Source organism: Dipodomys merriami, unplaced genomic scaffold (genome assembly GCF_024711535.1).
Source record: "Dipodomys merriami isolate MVZ:Mamm:240054 unplaced genomic scaffold, mDipMer1.0.p SCAF_151, whole genome shotgun sequence".
Classification (NCBI taxonomy): Eukaryota; Metazoa; Chordata; class Mammalia; order Rodentia; family Heteromyidae; genus Dipodomys; species Dipodomys merriami.
Window position 1 is genome coordinate 240,755 of NW_027202838.1, and position 17,627 is coordinate 258,381.

At 39.0% G+C, this 17,627-nt stretch overlaps 1 protein-coding gene across 1 annotated transcript in view; it reads left to right on the plus strand.

Annotated features, from left to right (window-relative positions):
* LOC138827152 (zinc finger protein 658B-like) overlaps nucleotides 1-17,627 on the plus strand; it is a 193,244-nt gene that overhangs the window by 124,193 nt on the left and 51,424 nt on the right. The window contains exon 11 of the mRNA XM_070022632.1: nucleotides 1,967-2,192. Coding sequence (XP_069878733.1) covers nucleotides 1,967-2,192 — 226 coding nt within the window. The remainder of the gene's footprint in view (nucleotides 1-1,966; nucleotides 2,193-17,627) is intronic.

A 17,627-nucleotide genomic window follows, 5' to 3' on the forward strand; every position in this document is an offset into this window, starting at 1 on the left:
TAGTGCTTCACGCTACCAATCCTAGATACTCTGGAGGCTGACATCTGAAGGTTTCAGTTTGAAACCAGCAGCTGTAGAAAAATGACCATGAGACTCTTATCTCCAATTAACCATTCAAAAACTAGAAATGTAGCCAAGACTCAAACTAGTAGAATGCTATCTTTTAGCAAAAGAGCTGAGTTCAAGCTGGATGCTACTCCACCATGGAGCTGTTAAGAATTTAGAAACCATGGGCTGGGAAGGTGGCTCAGTGGCAGAGGAATTGCCTTCCATGCATGAGGCCCTGTGTTGGATTCCTCAGCACCACAGAAGCAGAGAAAAAAAGCCGAAATTGGCTATGTGGCTCATGTGATACAGTGCTAGCCTTGAGCTGAAAATCTACCGGACAGTGCCCAGAACCAGAGTTTAGGCCCCAGAACTGGACCCCCAACCACCAAAAAACAATTGAGGAACCATATTTAGGAGCAACCTTGTGAACAGGATGTCTGCGACCTTACGTTAATGATGACCCAACAAGAGCAATAATTCTCCACTATTTCTTAATCATAGGACTTGGTGTTCCTAAACCTGAATAGATTGTCAAGCTGGAACAAAGTGCAGATCCATGGATAAGAGAAGCCTCAGACAAGAATTTTACAGGTGAGTTAAAGCATCTTGAATGGTGATGATGGGTCCAGAGCCCAGTTGGACTGTTTATCTTGAGCTGTACAGAGCAATAGTATTCCTAGTACCCCTGAGTCATGTGTGGCAGAGAACTAGGTGATCCTTTGTCTCAAGGAATTGTCAATCCAGAATTCACATGGAGGCAAACTGAATTTGGTGTGCCAGTGTATTTAATGTTAGCCATTCTTTGTCTGTAAAGAAGTCATTCTTTTTTTTTGTTTGTTTTGTTTTTGTCAGTCGTGGGACTTGAACTCTGGGCCTGGGCGCTGTCCCTCAGCTCTTCAGCTCAAGGCGATCGCTCTACCACTTGAGCTACAGCGCCACTTCTGGTTTTCTGGTGGTTTATTGGAGATAGGAGTCTCACGGTCTCTCCTGCCTGGGCTGGCTTTGAACCGGGATCCTCAGATCTCGGCCTCCTGAGTAGGTAGGATTACAGGCGTGAGCCACCAGCGCCTGGCAAAGTCATTCTTTAAGAGAAAAAGACAATAAGAAATGTACAAAAGGAGATCTCATTTTCTTTTAAACTAGTATTATGCAGGTAGGAGGAAATAGGAGAATGATAGTGCTGCTATTCTCTCATCAGGACAATAGCTTATGAGTTGTGCTGGGCATAGAGTGACATTCAGAATGGAACCATTAAGAGTATCTTGATGAATAATTTCAGTAAATATTTCCTAGAAAAAATAGAAAAATCTGAAATACAGAAAAACATTATTTTCCATTTTAAAATGTCAGTACTACATTCATAGTTAGTACATGCAGAGAAAAGTTTATATTCTGCATAAAAAAATGCTTTGATATTTGAAAATCTTGTAACAGTTAAAATGTGAGAAAATACCTTTACAGTAAGGAATTTATGGATCTCATTTATGTTTTTGTCTATTTTTCTATTATGCATTTTAGATGTCCCACAAATGGAGGATGTGATTAGCACCTGTCAGGAGAATCACAATAAATATCTCTCTGAAGTAGCAGTCATGAATATTAACCCAGAGGAGGAAAAAGTGAGACTTATAAGAAGTTTTAATTTGAGCTCAAAACAGAAGTCAGAACTGATTAAAATAATGGGAATTCCTTACGGATGAGGACAGAAAAGGTCACTGGGTGTCAGAAAAATGGGTGTTTTCAGTGAACCTGGTACGATGTGTGCTGTACATAGTCCCCAGGTTTCTTCTGTAGTCGAAGAATATAAACAATGTAAAAGGTCTTTCACTGAGAAGACAACCCTATTGTTCCTCAGAGAACACACACAGGAGAGAAACCATATGAAAGTAAAATGTATCGAAAGATTTTCACCAGTAAGGCATACCTTACTGTCCACCAGAGAACACACACAGAAGAGAAACCTTTTGAATGTAACATTTGTGGAAAGTCTTTCACCTGCAAGACATATCTTACTGACCACCAGAGAACACACACAGGAGAGAAACCTTATGAATGTAACATGTGTGGAAAGTCTTTCACCAAGAAGTCAAACCTTACTGTACACCAGAAAACACACACAGGAGAGAAACCTTATGAATTAATATGTGTGGAAAGTCTTTCACACATAAGTCACCCCTTACTGTTCACCAGAGAACACACATAGGAAAAAAATCTTATGAATGTAATGTGTGTGGAAAGTCTTTCACCCAGAAACTGCACTTTACTGTCCACCAGGGAACACACACAGGAGATAAACCTTATGAATGTAACATGTGTGGAAAGTCTTTCACCCAGAAGATACAATTTACTGTCCACCAGAGAACACACGCAGGAAAGAAACCTTATGAATGTAACATTTGTGGAAAGTCTTTCACCCAGAAGATACACTTTACTGTCCACGAGAGAACACACACAGCAGAGAAACCTTATGAATGTAACGTGTGTGGAAAGTCTTTCACCCAGAAGTCATACCTTACTGCCCATCAGAAAACACACAGGAAAGAAACCTTATGAATGTCATATGTGTTGAAAGTATTTCAGCCAAGATCTATACGTTACTGTCAACCAGAGGGCACACAGGAGAGAAATTTTATGAATGTAAGCTATGTGGAAAATCTTTCACCCAGAACATACACCTTTCTGTCCATCAGAAAAAAACCCACAAGAGAGAAATGTTATGTATGTAGCAGGCATGGAAATTCTTTGACCTGGAAGGCACAACTTAACATCCATCACAGAACACAAGGAGAGAAACTTTATGAATGCAACCAGTGTGGAAAGACCTGGAGGTCACAGCTTAACACACAGAAGTTGATTCACACAAATGAAATAACTTAGGATTGTACCAAATGGGAAAGTCTTGGACTTGTAAGACACAGCTCATGGTTCATCATAAAACACACAAAACACAGAGACACACAGACACACACATACCCTCACACACAAGGAGGAGAGAAATCCTATGTAGGAAAAATAAATGGAAAGATTTTCAAGAAAAAGTCCTAACTCAGTTTGCATCAGAGAACAGACACAGGTGAGAATATACAAATGTAACAATTGTGGAAAGTCCTTTACCATGTATTCATGGATCCAAGTTCATAAGACACACACAGCGGAGTAATCTTAAAAATATTACAAATGTGAATAAGGGAAACCATGGGACCTATTATTTGCAATATCTAGTATATGTATGAGTCAAGCAGAAAAGGTCAGATAATGTGCTGTTAGGAAAATGAACCCTTAGCTATGTATTTAAATGTTTTTTTTTCTTTCATGCATTTCTTTCTAATGCATTTATAAGATTATTTCTTTGTTGCTTTGTATGTCCCTCCGCCACAGTATAATCCCTGCTTTCACTGTATTTGATGTCAGTATAATTGGTGGAGGAGAAGGGGAAAAACAAGTTATTTAAGCATACAGGTGGACCTGTTGCAACTATGAGAAGTACAAGTTGTCAAGTCGAAAATGAACTTTACAACTTTGGTGGGGGGGGGGGAGAATAGGGTGGTGGAGTAGGGTAAGGCTGGGAAAGGATGTGAGGGTAAACAAAGGAGGAGGCTGCAATGCTTGATAAGAAATGTACTCATTATCTTGCCCATGTAATTTTAACCCCTCTGTACAGTATGTTCACAAAAAAATAAAATAAAATGAAAACTATTACAATGTGGAAATCCTTTGATCAGAAAGAAATACCTCATGTTTATCAGAGAACTGACTCACATAGGAGAAAAGAAAGTAGTGCATAGAACATATGTGAAATGACTTTCAATCAGAACTGAGTCTTCAGCATATGTGAGAGCAGAGACAGGAGAGAAACTATGAGTATAGAAAACATTTTGCCCGAAGTCCCATCTGTACAGGTATCAGAGACCTGGACACATGACAGAATCTCTGTAAATATAAACATGAGAGGAAGTCTTTCAACCAGAAGCCAACCTTCAGCAAATGTTAGAACATTCACCCAGGAAAGAAGCCCAATGTAGGAAAATCTTTGTCAGAAAACCTCTGTAAATTGTACAGAGAAATCCTTCATGGAAGAGGTAAGCTAGGTGTGAAGGGAAACCATTCTTCACTCTTCAGCTTTCTTTGAGCCAACATTTCTCATCCTCTCGTCATGTTGAGTGGGGATGGTGTCATTCAATATTATCCTTTGGCAAATACTTTTGCTTGAGCTCAAATTTTAAGGGACTTACTGCTCACTGAGTTGGTAAAGTACCCTTTCTTTCTTTTAATTTAAAACCTGCAATTAAAAATGAGCAATGACACTACCTCATGTGTGGAATCTTAGCTACTCAGGAGGCTGAAAATAGAAAATTAGTATTTGTAGGCCATTCAATGCAAAAGCTTCATGAATATGTTTTCTTAGCCAATAAAAGGATGGATCTGGTCATATGTGCCTAACTTGTTTGCTACTTGTGATATGTAAGTATAAAATTAGTGTGTTGAAAGGCCCAGAAAAGAAGCAAGACTTTAAGGTGAAAAATCAGTGATACAAAAAGGCATCTGGTATAGAAAGTAAAGGAAGCCTCACTAATTTTGTCCCTGAATTCAACCTGAGGACCTCTAATATGATCTGTGCAAACAATGCATTCTTCCAAATATTTAGTGGAAGAATTTGGATGTGGTTTACAGAATGATAGGTAAACAGTCCTTTACCAAGTGATTGCAAAAGGACCTTTGCCTATGTCAATATGATGTTATGAATTTTATATCGTATTCTGTGGAAACCATGAGTCCTGCTTGGATCAAGTAGTTAAGATCTCCTGATCTAACAGGGCACTGGTGCTTCACATTGGAATTCTTAATTGCTCAAGAGTATGAGTTTTAAAATCACAATTGAAAGGCCAACTAGGTAGGAAATGCTCTGAGACTGTTTTCACCTAATTTCCCACAAGTAGTGCTGTGAATCATGTTGATAGACTGTCATCACTTTTGGTCCTTTATTACAAAATCTCAGGGACAGTACCCAGGCCCTGAGTAGAAAATACTTCAAGGCCGGGGAAGGTATTTTTAAAAATGGGTTCTTTGGTCTTCGTGCAGGAAAGTTTCCACTCCTAGAGAAACCTAAAATTCTCCATAGGGTATAGTCATTGTCCGTCAATTGAAGTTGGTATTGAAATGTCTTAAAGCCTGGGTAATGATAAATTGTCACAAAAAGTTTGGTATCTTTTGTCATGTGAATAGACATGCATATACCTTTATATTTCTGACTAGTTCATAGGTCCTTGCAGAGGTTCAAGTTACTATGTAGGACAATGTGGTCCACATCTGTAGGAATTAGACATTCCAAGAGAGATCTCAACATATAAAATGTGGCCAAATATTTCAATATGCTTGAATCAGTATCATAAGAAAAGAAGGTGTCAATAGTGACCATTTATGATCCCAGAATACCAATATATTTGAATGAGAAAACAGTGGTCTTCTACTGTGTGCACACAGATGTAGGAGAAATAATCTTTTCAGTCTGTTCTGTCTATATGTGTAGAAGCAATTTTGTTGTTCTTCCCTTATGGATTACACTTTATTTCTAGGCCACACCCAGGGGTGAATGACAGGATGTTTAGTTTCAGCTCATTCTAAAAGCTCCTATGTCCTGAGAAGAAAAGTGGTGAACCGTGACTTGGGTACATATCCATCCTAGACCTAATCACTACAAGTGGGTTAAGTTGTATAATTTTTCAGAATGTCAATGGTCCTACCACAAGGTTCATCCTGTAGCAATATCCAAAGTTATGCTTTAGAAGATTTGTGCCTTTCTTCAAAGATTTCAACTCTAAATTAGATTATTTTCAATAGCCATTCATTGAACATTACTGGATAAAGTATACAAACAGAGTCACATCTATGTTACAGAACATTGTGATAGGCTGGGAAGGGATGTGAAGGGTAAACCAAAGGAGGAGGGTGCAATGCTTGGTAAGAAATGTACGCATTATCCTGCCCATGGAATTGTAACACCTCTGTACAGTATGTTCACAAATAAAATAAAATTAAATTTAAAAAAATGAACATTGTGATATCATCAGCAGGGGCAGTTCATATGACCCAAAGTCATGACCCTGAAGAGTCTGCTCTCCAGAGGTCTAAGTATTTAACTAAAACCCTCCAGTTCCCACGCAATCTTGATCCCAATGAGAGAGCAGGATTTTAGGTGAATCCTTGTTTCTTCCTGAGGTTAACCAGGAATGATTCACTTCAGAGTGACTGGAAGGGACAGAAGCTGGGATACTGACCACAGTGGATACTGAACAAGGCTCTCATAGGATTTTCACTAGAACCTCAGGGACCACTCAAGGCCTCCTTCCATTACCTTGAGCACTTATATCTTTATTGTTGTCCACCTCTAGGTCATTTTTCCTCCCATAATTAGCATGGTATTAAGTGTACATTTTTCCTCCTCCTTTGAGAAACATCTTACCCTAACCTCTCTTTTCTGTTTCCTCAATGAATTCTGAGGTTCTTTTAAATTTTTTTTGTTCAGGTTTCTGGATCAGAAACATCCTTGTATGAAGTCCCTGTTATAGAGTTGTCAGTACTTTGAGAAGATCACTACCTGGGGCATCCACAGCTAACCATCTTTTCTTCACTTGTCCATGGGGTCTGAGCAAAACCAGACCAAATCTTTATATGTGCATTCTAACTTAAATGTTTGTTACCAAAAGTTTGATGTGGAGACTTCATCAGGTGTGTTGGAAGTTGTCTGGGCTCATAGTCTAGGCCAGAACTCAAAATGGAAGATACAGGAAAGAAAAGATTGGTGAGGAGACAGCCGAGGAAAGGAGCACAGTGCCAAAGTCTTCATGAAATATGCAAGCCTGGCAGACCCTTGGAACAGGAGTGAGGAGCCCAGAACAGGGCCTGTGCTACCCATCAGTACACCACCAGCACCACCTGGCAAATCTAGCATGGGACATGGTGTGCCCAGGTTTCAGGAGGGTTGATTGTTGACACAGGGACCTGTTAGTCAAGTTAAGCCAGTGGCCTAATGTAATTGTCTTGTCTTGTATAGATGATACAATTGCTGTGGACAAGAAGAATTGGTAATAAAACTATTGTCTGATGAACTAGTTAAAATTCTTCAGGATATTTTTGTGTGTGTGTGTGTGTGTGTGTGTGTGTGTGTGTCCTAAGAGAAAACAAATTGAAACATAGTTCAGAGAGAACTCAAATGACAAGAGTGTCCAACTTAATTCATCAGCAAGATAGATCCATTACAATCACAAAATAAGTGAAAAGGAAAGGTTTCCTTCACTTATTTTTACCTATCTTGACAAAGGCCATTGTGTTCAAAATAATAAGAAGAGAAATGTATGTGTTGCTGCTTACTGTTGTACAACAGCTAGTTTAGAAGTGACAGCAGAGGCAGAGAGTCTCTTCTGTGTGCGGCCCCTGCACTCACTGGAAAGGAGGACAGTAGTATTGAAAGTGAACTAAAGTCACTTGTAAGTTTGTCTTTTAAATTGCAGGGGAAGCATTGACTAAATGAGCAGATGTTTTGTTTTGCTGGTCCTTAGGCTTGACCTCAGAGGCCAGGTGCTGTCCCTGAGCTGCTTTTGCTAAAGTGTAGCATTCTACCACTTGAGCCACTTCCAGGTTTTTCTGTGCATGTGGACCTGAGGAATAGAACCCAGCTCCTCATTCATGCGATGCAAGCACTATACCACTTTGCTACCTTGCTTGTACTTTTAGTAGAGTTTTTATGTTAAAAGAAAAAAGAATAGGTTGGTATGGAGTATCCACCTTCCATGTGCAATTCCCAAGGTTCAATTACCCAAAGTGAAAGGAAGAAAGTAGAAAATGGAATGATATGAAGTATACAGTTACAATAACAAAGAAAAATAGAAGAACAAAGGCAATGAGCAAGTATTTAGGTTTTTGTTTGTTCATAATTGTTTCTTTTTTCTTTTAATTGTTAGCTGTGGGGTTTAAACTCAGGGAGGGCCTGGCATATTCCCTAGGCTTTTCACTAAAGGCTGGCATGCTACCACTTCCAGCCAGAATGTCACTTCTAGTTTTGTGGCATTTAATTGGTGATAAGTCACAATGAATTTTCTGCTGATGTGGGGCTGAGGAGTGGAACCCAGTGCCTCATGTATGCAAGGCAAGCACTCTACCACTGAGCCACACTCCCAGCCCTGCCTCCTTTCTGAAAATAGTATGGTTGGGGCTGGCAATGTGGCTTAGTGATACATTGCTTGCCTAGCATGCATGGGGCACTAAGTTTGATATTTCAATACCTAACAAACAACAAAAACTACCAAACACCCCTAGAAGCACTGGTGTTGTAGCTCAAGTCGGAGAGTGGTAGCCTTCAGAATAATGAAATTCAGGAACAGTTCCCACACCTTGAGTTCAAGCCCCAGGAATGTCAACAACAACAAATCAGCAAATGAAAACAAAAAACCCAGTGTCAGCAAGTTTCATTGATAAACACCACACACACACACACACACACACACACACACACACACACACACACACACACACACAAACACACACACACACACTATTTTTTTTAACGGTATTCACCTCCTTTACTGTGTGTGCTCACCCTCCTGGCTCCAAATGCTACCTACATCCATAGGAGAACTTATTCTATGTTTCTGTTGTTTTTGCATTCTTATAAAAATTATTTTGGGGCTGGGAAGGTGGCTCAGTGGTAGAGCACTTGGTTGCATGCCTGAGGCCCTGGGTTCAATTCCTCAGCACCACATAAGCAAAAAGAAAATAAAAAGCTGAAAATGGCACTGTGGCTCAAGTGGTAGAGTGCTAGCCTTGAGCTGAAGACCTGAGGGACATGGCCCAGGCCCCGAGTTCAAGCCCCAGGACCAGACCCCACAAAAAAATTTATTGTAAATGTGATATATATACATATACATCTGTACATACATATATCTGTATGTCTATATATACATATACATGTACATACACATATCTATGTACATACATATACATATGTATGTATATCATACATATTTACATCTATGTATATATACATATGTGTGTATACATATATACCTCTATGTATATATACATATATACATATATACACCTATGTATATATACATATGTGTGTGTATATATGTATATATATATAGAGAGAGAGTGAGAGAGAGAGAGAGGTATATATGTATGTCAAAGTTACATAAGCCAGGTATTGATTTCATTACTTGATTGATTACTCAATTGATTTCATTACTTGTTGAACAATATGCATTTTTGCACAATTCCATCCCCTTTGGAAAGCAGCATTTATTTCCATATAACACAGTAAAATATACCAATATTAGGTATTGATCTCATTGTCTGGGTGCTGTCCCTGACCATTTTATCTTAAGGATCTATCACTGGAGCCATCTATCAATTTCTACCCCTGGATTTTTAGGTGATTAATTGTAGATAAGAGTTTCATTGACTTTTCTGAAAGGGCTGGATGAAATCTCAATCCTCGGGTCTCAGGTTTGCTACCATGAGACCCTTGTGTCCAGCACCTTTAAATATTATTATATGCGCTATGTTATTTGTGGTATGTTTTCTCTTTTCATCATTCACGAGATTTGATCTCTGGGCCTGGGCTCTGTCCCTCAGCTCTTCAGCTCAAGGCTAATGCTCTACTACTGGACCCACAGCACCACTTCCAGCTTCTTCTGTTTATGTGGTGCTGAGCAACCTAACCCAGGGCGTCATGCATGTAAGGCAAGCATTCTCCACTGAGCCACCTTTCCAGCCCCTACAGTAGCATTTTCAAAGGAATATATTAGGCCTTATATATTTGTTTGTTGCACTGATTCAACAAACCATAGAACCCAAAGACTTGACAAAGTATGGTACCTATAGTAAACGTGCAGCCTTTGAAAAAACCGTCATTATCCAATGAACAATGCATTGTAACAACTATTTAGTAGGATTTAAATTGGAATAGGTATCAGAGGTGATTTACGGTGTATATAATATTCCCTGGAAATTATATGAGAGGTGATTTGCACTGTGTAGAACGATGTGTGCAGGTTACATGAAAGCAAACTAAGAAATACACATCAGATAAGACAAACATAATAAATAGCAAAGTAATCACTAAAATGAAACCATGTTAATATTGTAATATAAAAATAGTAACTATATCAGGTACTGTCTGATTTGAACAGAAGAAAACATACTCAAAAAACTCAATAAGCCAAAAAGACATACATTAATTATTGAGAAATAAAAGTAAATCAGTATAAACATACCATAAGCAACAATCAATACTGAAAAATACAAGTAGTCATAATAGGAAAGGAAAAGAACCTCAGCACAAATTGTGTTACCACAGATACAGAGCATTGATAATAACAGGCAAATTATAAATCTGTATAACAAAAGTTCTATTCTGAAAAGTAAAGTCTACAAAGACATGATTAAAAGGCCAAAGAATGATAATTTCTTTAATCTATCATTATGATGGAGAAGTAATACTCCTCTTAATGACTGAGTAACTAGACAAAAGGTCACTAGAAACACATGGATTGCATTATCTTTACAAAATGCTGTTTATAAAGCACTATGCTCTTATATTTACCAAGACAGACACACTGAGAATAGATCTGAAGACAAATTGTCTTGAAATCAGTATGACAAATAAATCTATGATATAAGTACAATGAAATCCAACAATATGTTGCTAATAATCTAACAGTACAACAAACAGAAGGAAACTAGAATGAATATGTAAAAACATATGTATGCTCTCATTGTGATTTATTCAATATTAAAGGGAGCTACTTTCTTATTTCACTTGTGAAATAAAAACAATTGCTTTCAATTATGTATGGTGTTTTCATGTGTGTACCTTCTGGTGTGTATGGCAGAGCCATAAAATGTGAGGGAAATAGGGTGATGAAAGTAAAATATACAATTCAAGAGTAGAGATAGGAGGGAGAGATTGGGAGAGATTGAAGGCATGGAAGACAATGTATGAAAGGAAGGGTATTTTTCACCTCACCCATATCATTATATCTCTCTATACATCACCTCCACAATAACATTAAATTACATTAATTATAAAAAATACCTCCAGCATAAATGATTTGCTTAGTGAAGAAATATACTGCAGTTAGAACAGTTACAATTGTTAGAAACACAATACAACACTTAATTTGAAAGATAAACTATTTCAGTTTATTTTGAATATTAATTCTACATAAACCAGTAACAATAAACTTTCATTGTAGTATCCAATTAAATCTTAATGTTACATGTTGAGGTAAGAAAAATCAAGGCAAGAACTTCTTGCTCAAGACTGTCATTTTAGCCTAGCTACTAAGGAGGAAACTGAGGTCTGCAAGCCAGCCTGGATAGACAACTCAAACTAAGCAGCTAATGAACAGGTTAGAGGTATGGCTCAAGTGATAGTGCCAACAGTGAGTGAGGAAGGTGACTGACTGTGAGACCTGCAGTTCAAGCTCCAATAGTAGCTCAAGAAAACCATGAAGTATGTGTATTACCTGTGTTTCTAAGTTAGAAACCTAACTGTACTGATACTCGCAAGTCTTCATCTCAGATATAAAGGGAAAAGAAGATGAGTGGAGAAGGTGGGGAAGGGAAGCAAAAGGTTAGGGAAAAGAAGGAAGAAGAAAGAACAAGAGAGTAGTGGAGAGGAGGGGAACAGAGGGAAAGGGAAAAGAAGAGAATAAGAGAGAAGGGGAGGAATACTTCATGACATCAGATTTGATAGTAACTGGTCTGGGAAGATTGCTCAGTGGTAGAGTGCTTGCTTAGCATGCATGAGGCCTTGTGTTTGAATCCTCAGCACCACTTAAGCAAAAATGTTTGAAGTGTTCCTTTGGTTCAATTTTTAATGTACTCACCTTCAGTACATTAAAAAAAAAAGTACTTGCAGACAGTAAAATGATTGATTCTGGCATCATCTTCCCCTGCTCTAATATATATACTGCAATAAAATAACAGAATTTAAAGACAGATATAGTTTATAATGTATGAATTAAATTGATTTGTCAAATTTTACTCATTACTTTCCCAGTTACTCCCAAATATCGTGTATGAAATTTTAAGAAGTTTTTGGTTATTTGTGTCTGAAATTTGCCTTTCCTTATAAAGTTTTTCCCTCATTTTTTATTGGTCCTGTGGCTTGAACTCAGAGCTTGGGCACTGTGTGCATTTGCGGTGCTGTACTTGCCTTTCTTTTACTAATTGCTTCAGGAGACTAGTGAAAAGTTTCCTCCCAGGAGTTTCTTAGAAAATGGTACTCCTCCTCCAAGACTCTTCAAAAAAAAATGGTTGTCTAGGTATATCAGTATGAATGTGGGAGGAGGTAGAGTTCAGCGCAGGTCTATGTTCATGTGAAGCTTGATTACTTCCTGCAAACCAGTGTGTTTTTACTTTTCTGTTTTTTATATACTATTTTGTTTTGATTTTCTACCTCTTCTCTGACCCTAGAAGTTCCTGTCAGCAAGTCTAGGTCACATATCTAGGGGACCTAAGACTTGTTTTCCCAGACTGTATCCATTACACTGTGCAATAAATCTTTTGCCTCCCTACCTCATATAAGACATGCTAAGCTTGTCTCTTAAGGGTTTGTTGTGATTGTTGATGATCCTTTCCCCACATTATGATTGGGAAGGATTGTGTAGGAAATTTTCATGCCTGTTATTCAGTCCTCCAATGTAAGGTTTTTCCATCCCTCTTTTAGTGAACTTTAGCTATTCCTCATGAAAATGGAGATCCTGAGGCACATTTGGATGGATAGACGGCAACATTGGAGCACCTATAAAATATGAAGGAAAAATAATTCTTCCTTTCTGTAAAAGTTAAAAGTAAGTTCCTGAGAGGCTAGGACATAAGGATCAGGTAAAATTGGGTGCTTCCTAGACTAACTGTTTCCCATAGTTGTCATTGTTCTTGGTTACATTTTTCAAACATTCATTTCTAAGTATTATGTTTGTTGTACTTGTATAAATAGAATTTACTTCGTACATTATTTTTGAATTGTTCATTGCTCACAGATGTAAGTCTCATTATTATACAAATATTATATCCTCTTTCTTCATTGATCACAGTTATTGACTATTGCAGATCCTGAGGTAGAAGGTACAAGTATGGTAAGGTATTCAGGGATAGATTATGGATCTGACTTCCTCTGGAGGAAAAGATGAACCAATGGAAAAAGATGGACCTTATGCATAACACTTGTAGGATTCCTTTGGCAGGAGATGTGGTGCATCCTTCTTGGGTTCCACTATGCCCAGCGATTCCCATGGTTGTGATGATCCATCGCCCTGGATGGCCAGTGGATTTCACATCTTGTCCACTATTCTGGTGGTAGGAGTCTCCCAGTATGTAAGGCAGGACTGGTCTCAGAGGAGTGTTGTGATTAGTGGTATCTTGCTGGCTCCCATGTTTGTCTGTTTGTGTGGACAAGCTCACCCTGACATCTTGAGCCTGGCTGCTGCCATGAGGCCTATTTGAACCAATGCCACTCACCATCCCATACCTCTGTTTCAGAGACCTGTCCTGTTTCATGGTTTTGTATCATTTACTGTGCAAGCTTGTGTTATGTATCCATACATGCTAGTAGTTGGGCTGGGTATGGTTTTCATGGGTGAGGTGGTGTTTCCTGCCTCTTGCAGGAACAATTGTGTTCTCACTAACTGCATGAGTAATCCTAGCTTACTATGCAATCCCCTTAACTTACATTGCATGTTCTGTTCATAGAACCATGGTATAACAAGTTTGGGTCTCGGTTTGCTTTTGAGGTTCAGAGGACTCTTAGCCATTGCTGCAGATTTTGGGGAATATTGGTTGCCCTCATTATTGCTACCCTGACTCTTGTTGCTAGCGCTACTGCTTCTCCTGTGATCCTTGTAGAAACCATATATACAGCACAACATGTTAATGCTTTAGTTTGAAATGTTTTTGGTACCCTTGATATGAAGGTGGGAGTAGATAAAATGATTGTGATATGTTTTATGATTTGGAAACAGCAATGATGTATGTTGATAATCACATAGACCTGCTAAAGACCCAGTTAAAAATGATGTGTCATGCTAATCGTCAGTACATCTGTGTTATCCTTCTTAAATATGATGGAAATATGACTTGTACCAATATCTAGTGACATATTTGAGGAACCTTGCCCTCTGATCATTTAAGCTTAGGCATTATGCAGCTTCAGGGTCAGATATCTGGTATTGGTCACTGCACCACGCAGGCTTAGCTGTATCACTTCTCAATTAACTTCAGGGATTCACCTGGGGAATTAGCACTCTTTTTGCTATTTCTTAGGCATTTTCCTGTTTATTGTTTTGGTATTTCTTTTTTCTTCCATTCTTCCTGAGATGTATGATCTGCTGATTTTCCAGGTTCAGGCTGATAAACACTTGATCAATTTACAAAATGAAATAAGGGGAAGTGGTGCAGACCATGAGGTGCCAGGAGCTGGCAAGGGGTGAGCAAAAGCTCCACAACCATGGATTCCAATCTTCAGGGCTATAAGTACTTGCCCTTTTTGTAGGAGGGAGTGTTCCTTTTAGCTTCTAGGCCTGGAGGCTTACCTCTAGGTGTTTGTTGGACAAAGGTTGAAATACAATGAGGAAGGATGCATATGGTCTGCACTTGTTGGCACAGTGAGTCCTTCAAAAATGTGATGCAAGCACTGGACAGATCTAGAAAGTGTCTATAGCTAAGGTTATTGCTGGAATAAAGAGAGATTCGTCATTGGCCTTCTCTCAGTCTGTTCCATTATCATCCCATTGCCCTTCCAGAGCACTGTTGGTGTTGTGGCTGTCCTGAAACAGTGGTAGAGTGCTTACTTAACCTGCATGAAGCCCTGGTTCAAGTCCTCAGTACCACATACATAGACAAAGCCAAATGTCGAATTGTGGCTCCAGGAGTAGGGTGCTAGTTTTGAGCAAAACTTTAGGGACAGTGTCCAGGCACTGAGTTCAAGCCCCAAGGCTGGGACATAAAAGAAAAGAAATGCAAGCTGGGTGCTGGTATATCATGTCTTTAATCCTAGCTATTCAAAAGGCTGAAACTTGAGGATCGCAGTCCAAAGTCAGCCCTGCCAGCATTGTCTGTGAGACACTTATCTCCAATAAAAACCAGAAAACCAGAATTGGTGCTTTAGCTCACAATGTAGACCACTTCACTTGAGCTGAAGAGTTAAGGGATGGTTCCTAGGCTCACAGTTCAAGTGACATGACCCAAAACAAAACCAAACAAAACAAAAGGATAAAAGAATAAAGAAATTCATCACAAATGTAGGCTTGAACAATGAAAACTATATTTCAGGGATGGGAAGGTGGTTCAGTGGTAGAGTGCTTGTCTTGCATGCATGAGGCCCTGGGTTCGATTCCTCAGCCCCACATAAGCAGAATAAGCCAAAAATGGCACTGTGGCTTAAGTGGTAGAGCACTAGCCTTGAGCTGAAGAGCCGAGGAACAGTACCTAGGCCCACACTTCAGGACCCATGACTAACATAAAAAAAAAAAGAGGGCTGGGAAGGAGGCTCAGTGGTAGAGCGCTTGCCTTGCATGCATGAGGTCCTGGGTTTGTTTCTTCAGCACCACATAAACTAAAATAATAAAGCCAGAAGAGGCTCTGTGGCTCAAGTGGTCGAGCACCAGCCTTGAGCTGAAGAGCTGAGGGACAGAGTTCAGGTCCAGAGTTCAGGCCCCATGACTGAACCCCCCCCACCAAAAAAAAAAAGAAAAAGAAAAGAAAACTACATTTCACAGGTACTCTTGGGAGCACCCCAGTTTTTACCTGATCCTTATCTCTTTGTGTCTCAGGAATTTAGTTTTAGGGAGGATTTTTTTTTTTTTTTTGGTCCTGGGGCTAGAACTCTGGGCCTGAGCACTTGTCCCTCAGCTCTTCAGCTCAAGGTGAGTGCTCTACCACTTGAGCCACAGCCCCATTTCCCAGGAATTTAGTTTTAAAGAATGAAATTATTTTTTCTTTATATTGTTAGAGGTGCTTTTAAGTTGAAGTCTATACATTCAAATATGCTCTTTGATTCCCATTTTCATGAGGAATAGTTCTGTTCCACAATAGAGACATGGAGAACCCATACACTGGAGAACTAAAATCAAAAGTGAAAGTTTCCAATCCAGTCTTTCCCAATTATTTTTTATGGAAGGGATTACAAAAAAATCACAATAAACACCTAAGAGACAAATGTAGGTTCTCTGATAAGAGAGAGGGAGACAGTTGTAGACCCTGGGGTGTCTGCCAGGAGCAGACAAAATGTGAGCAAAGGCTTCAGTGCCATTGACTCCCACCCTCAGTACTGCAAGTCCTGGTCCTTTCTTGGTTTGAGGAAGTGTGTGCTCTAGCTTTTGTCCTGGGTCTTTAACTGACAGGAGGCTTGGGTGGAAAAGATGTATTGAAATAGAATGAGGAAAGATGTGTGCTGTTTGCACTTTTGGGCACAGTGGGTCTAGACCAATATTACACAAGCATTTGAGAAATATAGCAGAATTGTGCCATCAGCCATCTCTCTGTCTCCTTAATTATCATCCCATTGGCTCTCAGAGCCTTGCTTGTGCTCTGATGGGATTATGGCAGGAGACAAAGATTTACTGCATATTTAATGGTTAAGGTCTGAGAAGACAAGTCTGAGGTCCCCTAGATATGTAGCCTAAAGCTACTGAGAGGAACTGTTAGGATCAGAGAAGAGGTAAGAATTCTAAAGAGATTTTCACATGCAAAATGGAAAGACAAAAGCAGACTGATTTGCAAATGATTAAGCTTCACATCAACATAGCCTAGCCTAAACTTCACTCTTCTATCTCTCCTGCATTCATCCCTGACCCCCCTAACCACTATCTTTTTGAAGGGAAATGGAGGTGATGTGCCTGGTTCATAAGAATCCCTGTTTGGGAAATTTTCACTAGTTACATGAAGAAATTATTAAAGGAAATGCAAATAGAGCATAGCAAATGCTCACAGACAGTACCCAAGCTCTGAGTTCAAGCCACAGGACCAACAACAAAACAAAACATAAACTCCTTAAATGAAATACAAAATTCAGAAAAAAACAAAAACTCATTAGATTTAATAGATAGAATTGGGGAGTTTCTGGAAAATTAATTGTTAGATTTTGTGACATCCAAATCACCGGAAGTATTATGCTGCATATTTACATAACAATCTCACTATTTTATGCCAGTGTATACATTACTGCAATGGGAAGTGACCCAGGTATAAGTTTAGTGTTTGTGAATACCTTTGTAAAGTAAGAGGGGATGTATTAAAAAAATTTAAGACAAAACAGAGATATAATTTACATTCAGAAGAAGGCAGGCATTGAATAAACAGAAAGGTATAAGCAATACATTTACATAACCTCAATTTCATTATTAGAACTAAGAATCGAAAATCCAATGTATCCAATTCTCCCCATATATATCCATTTTCTGCGTGGCTTTAGGTATTTCAAGAGGAAACAGTGGTTTTCAAGAAGAAACTGAGCTTAACTTCCACAGTAGGCAGAGAAAAGTCCCTATGCACACAAGCACACTTGTTCCCAGGTATGTAGC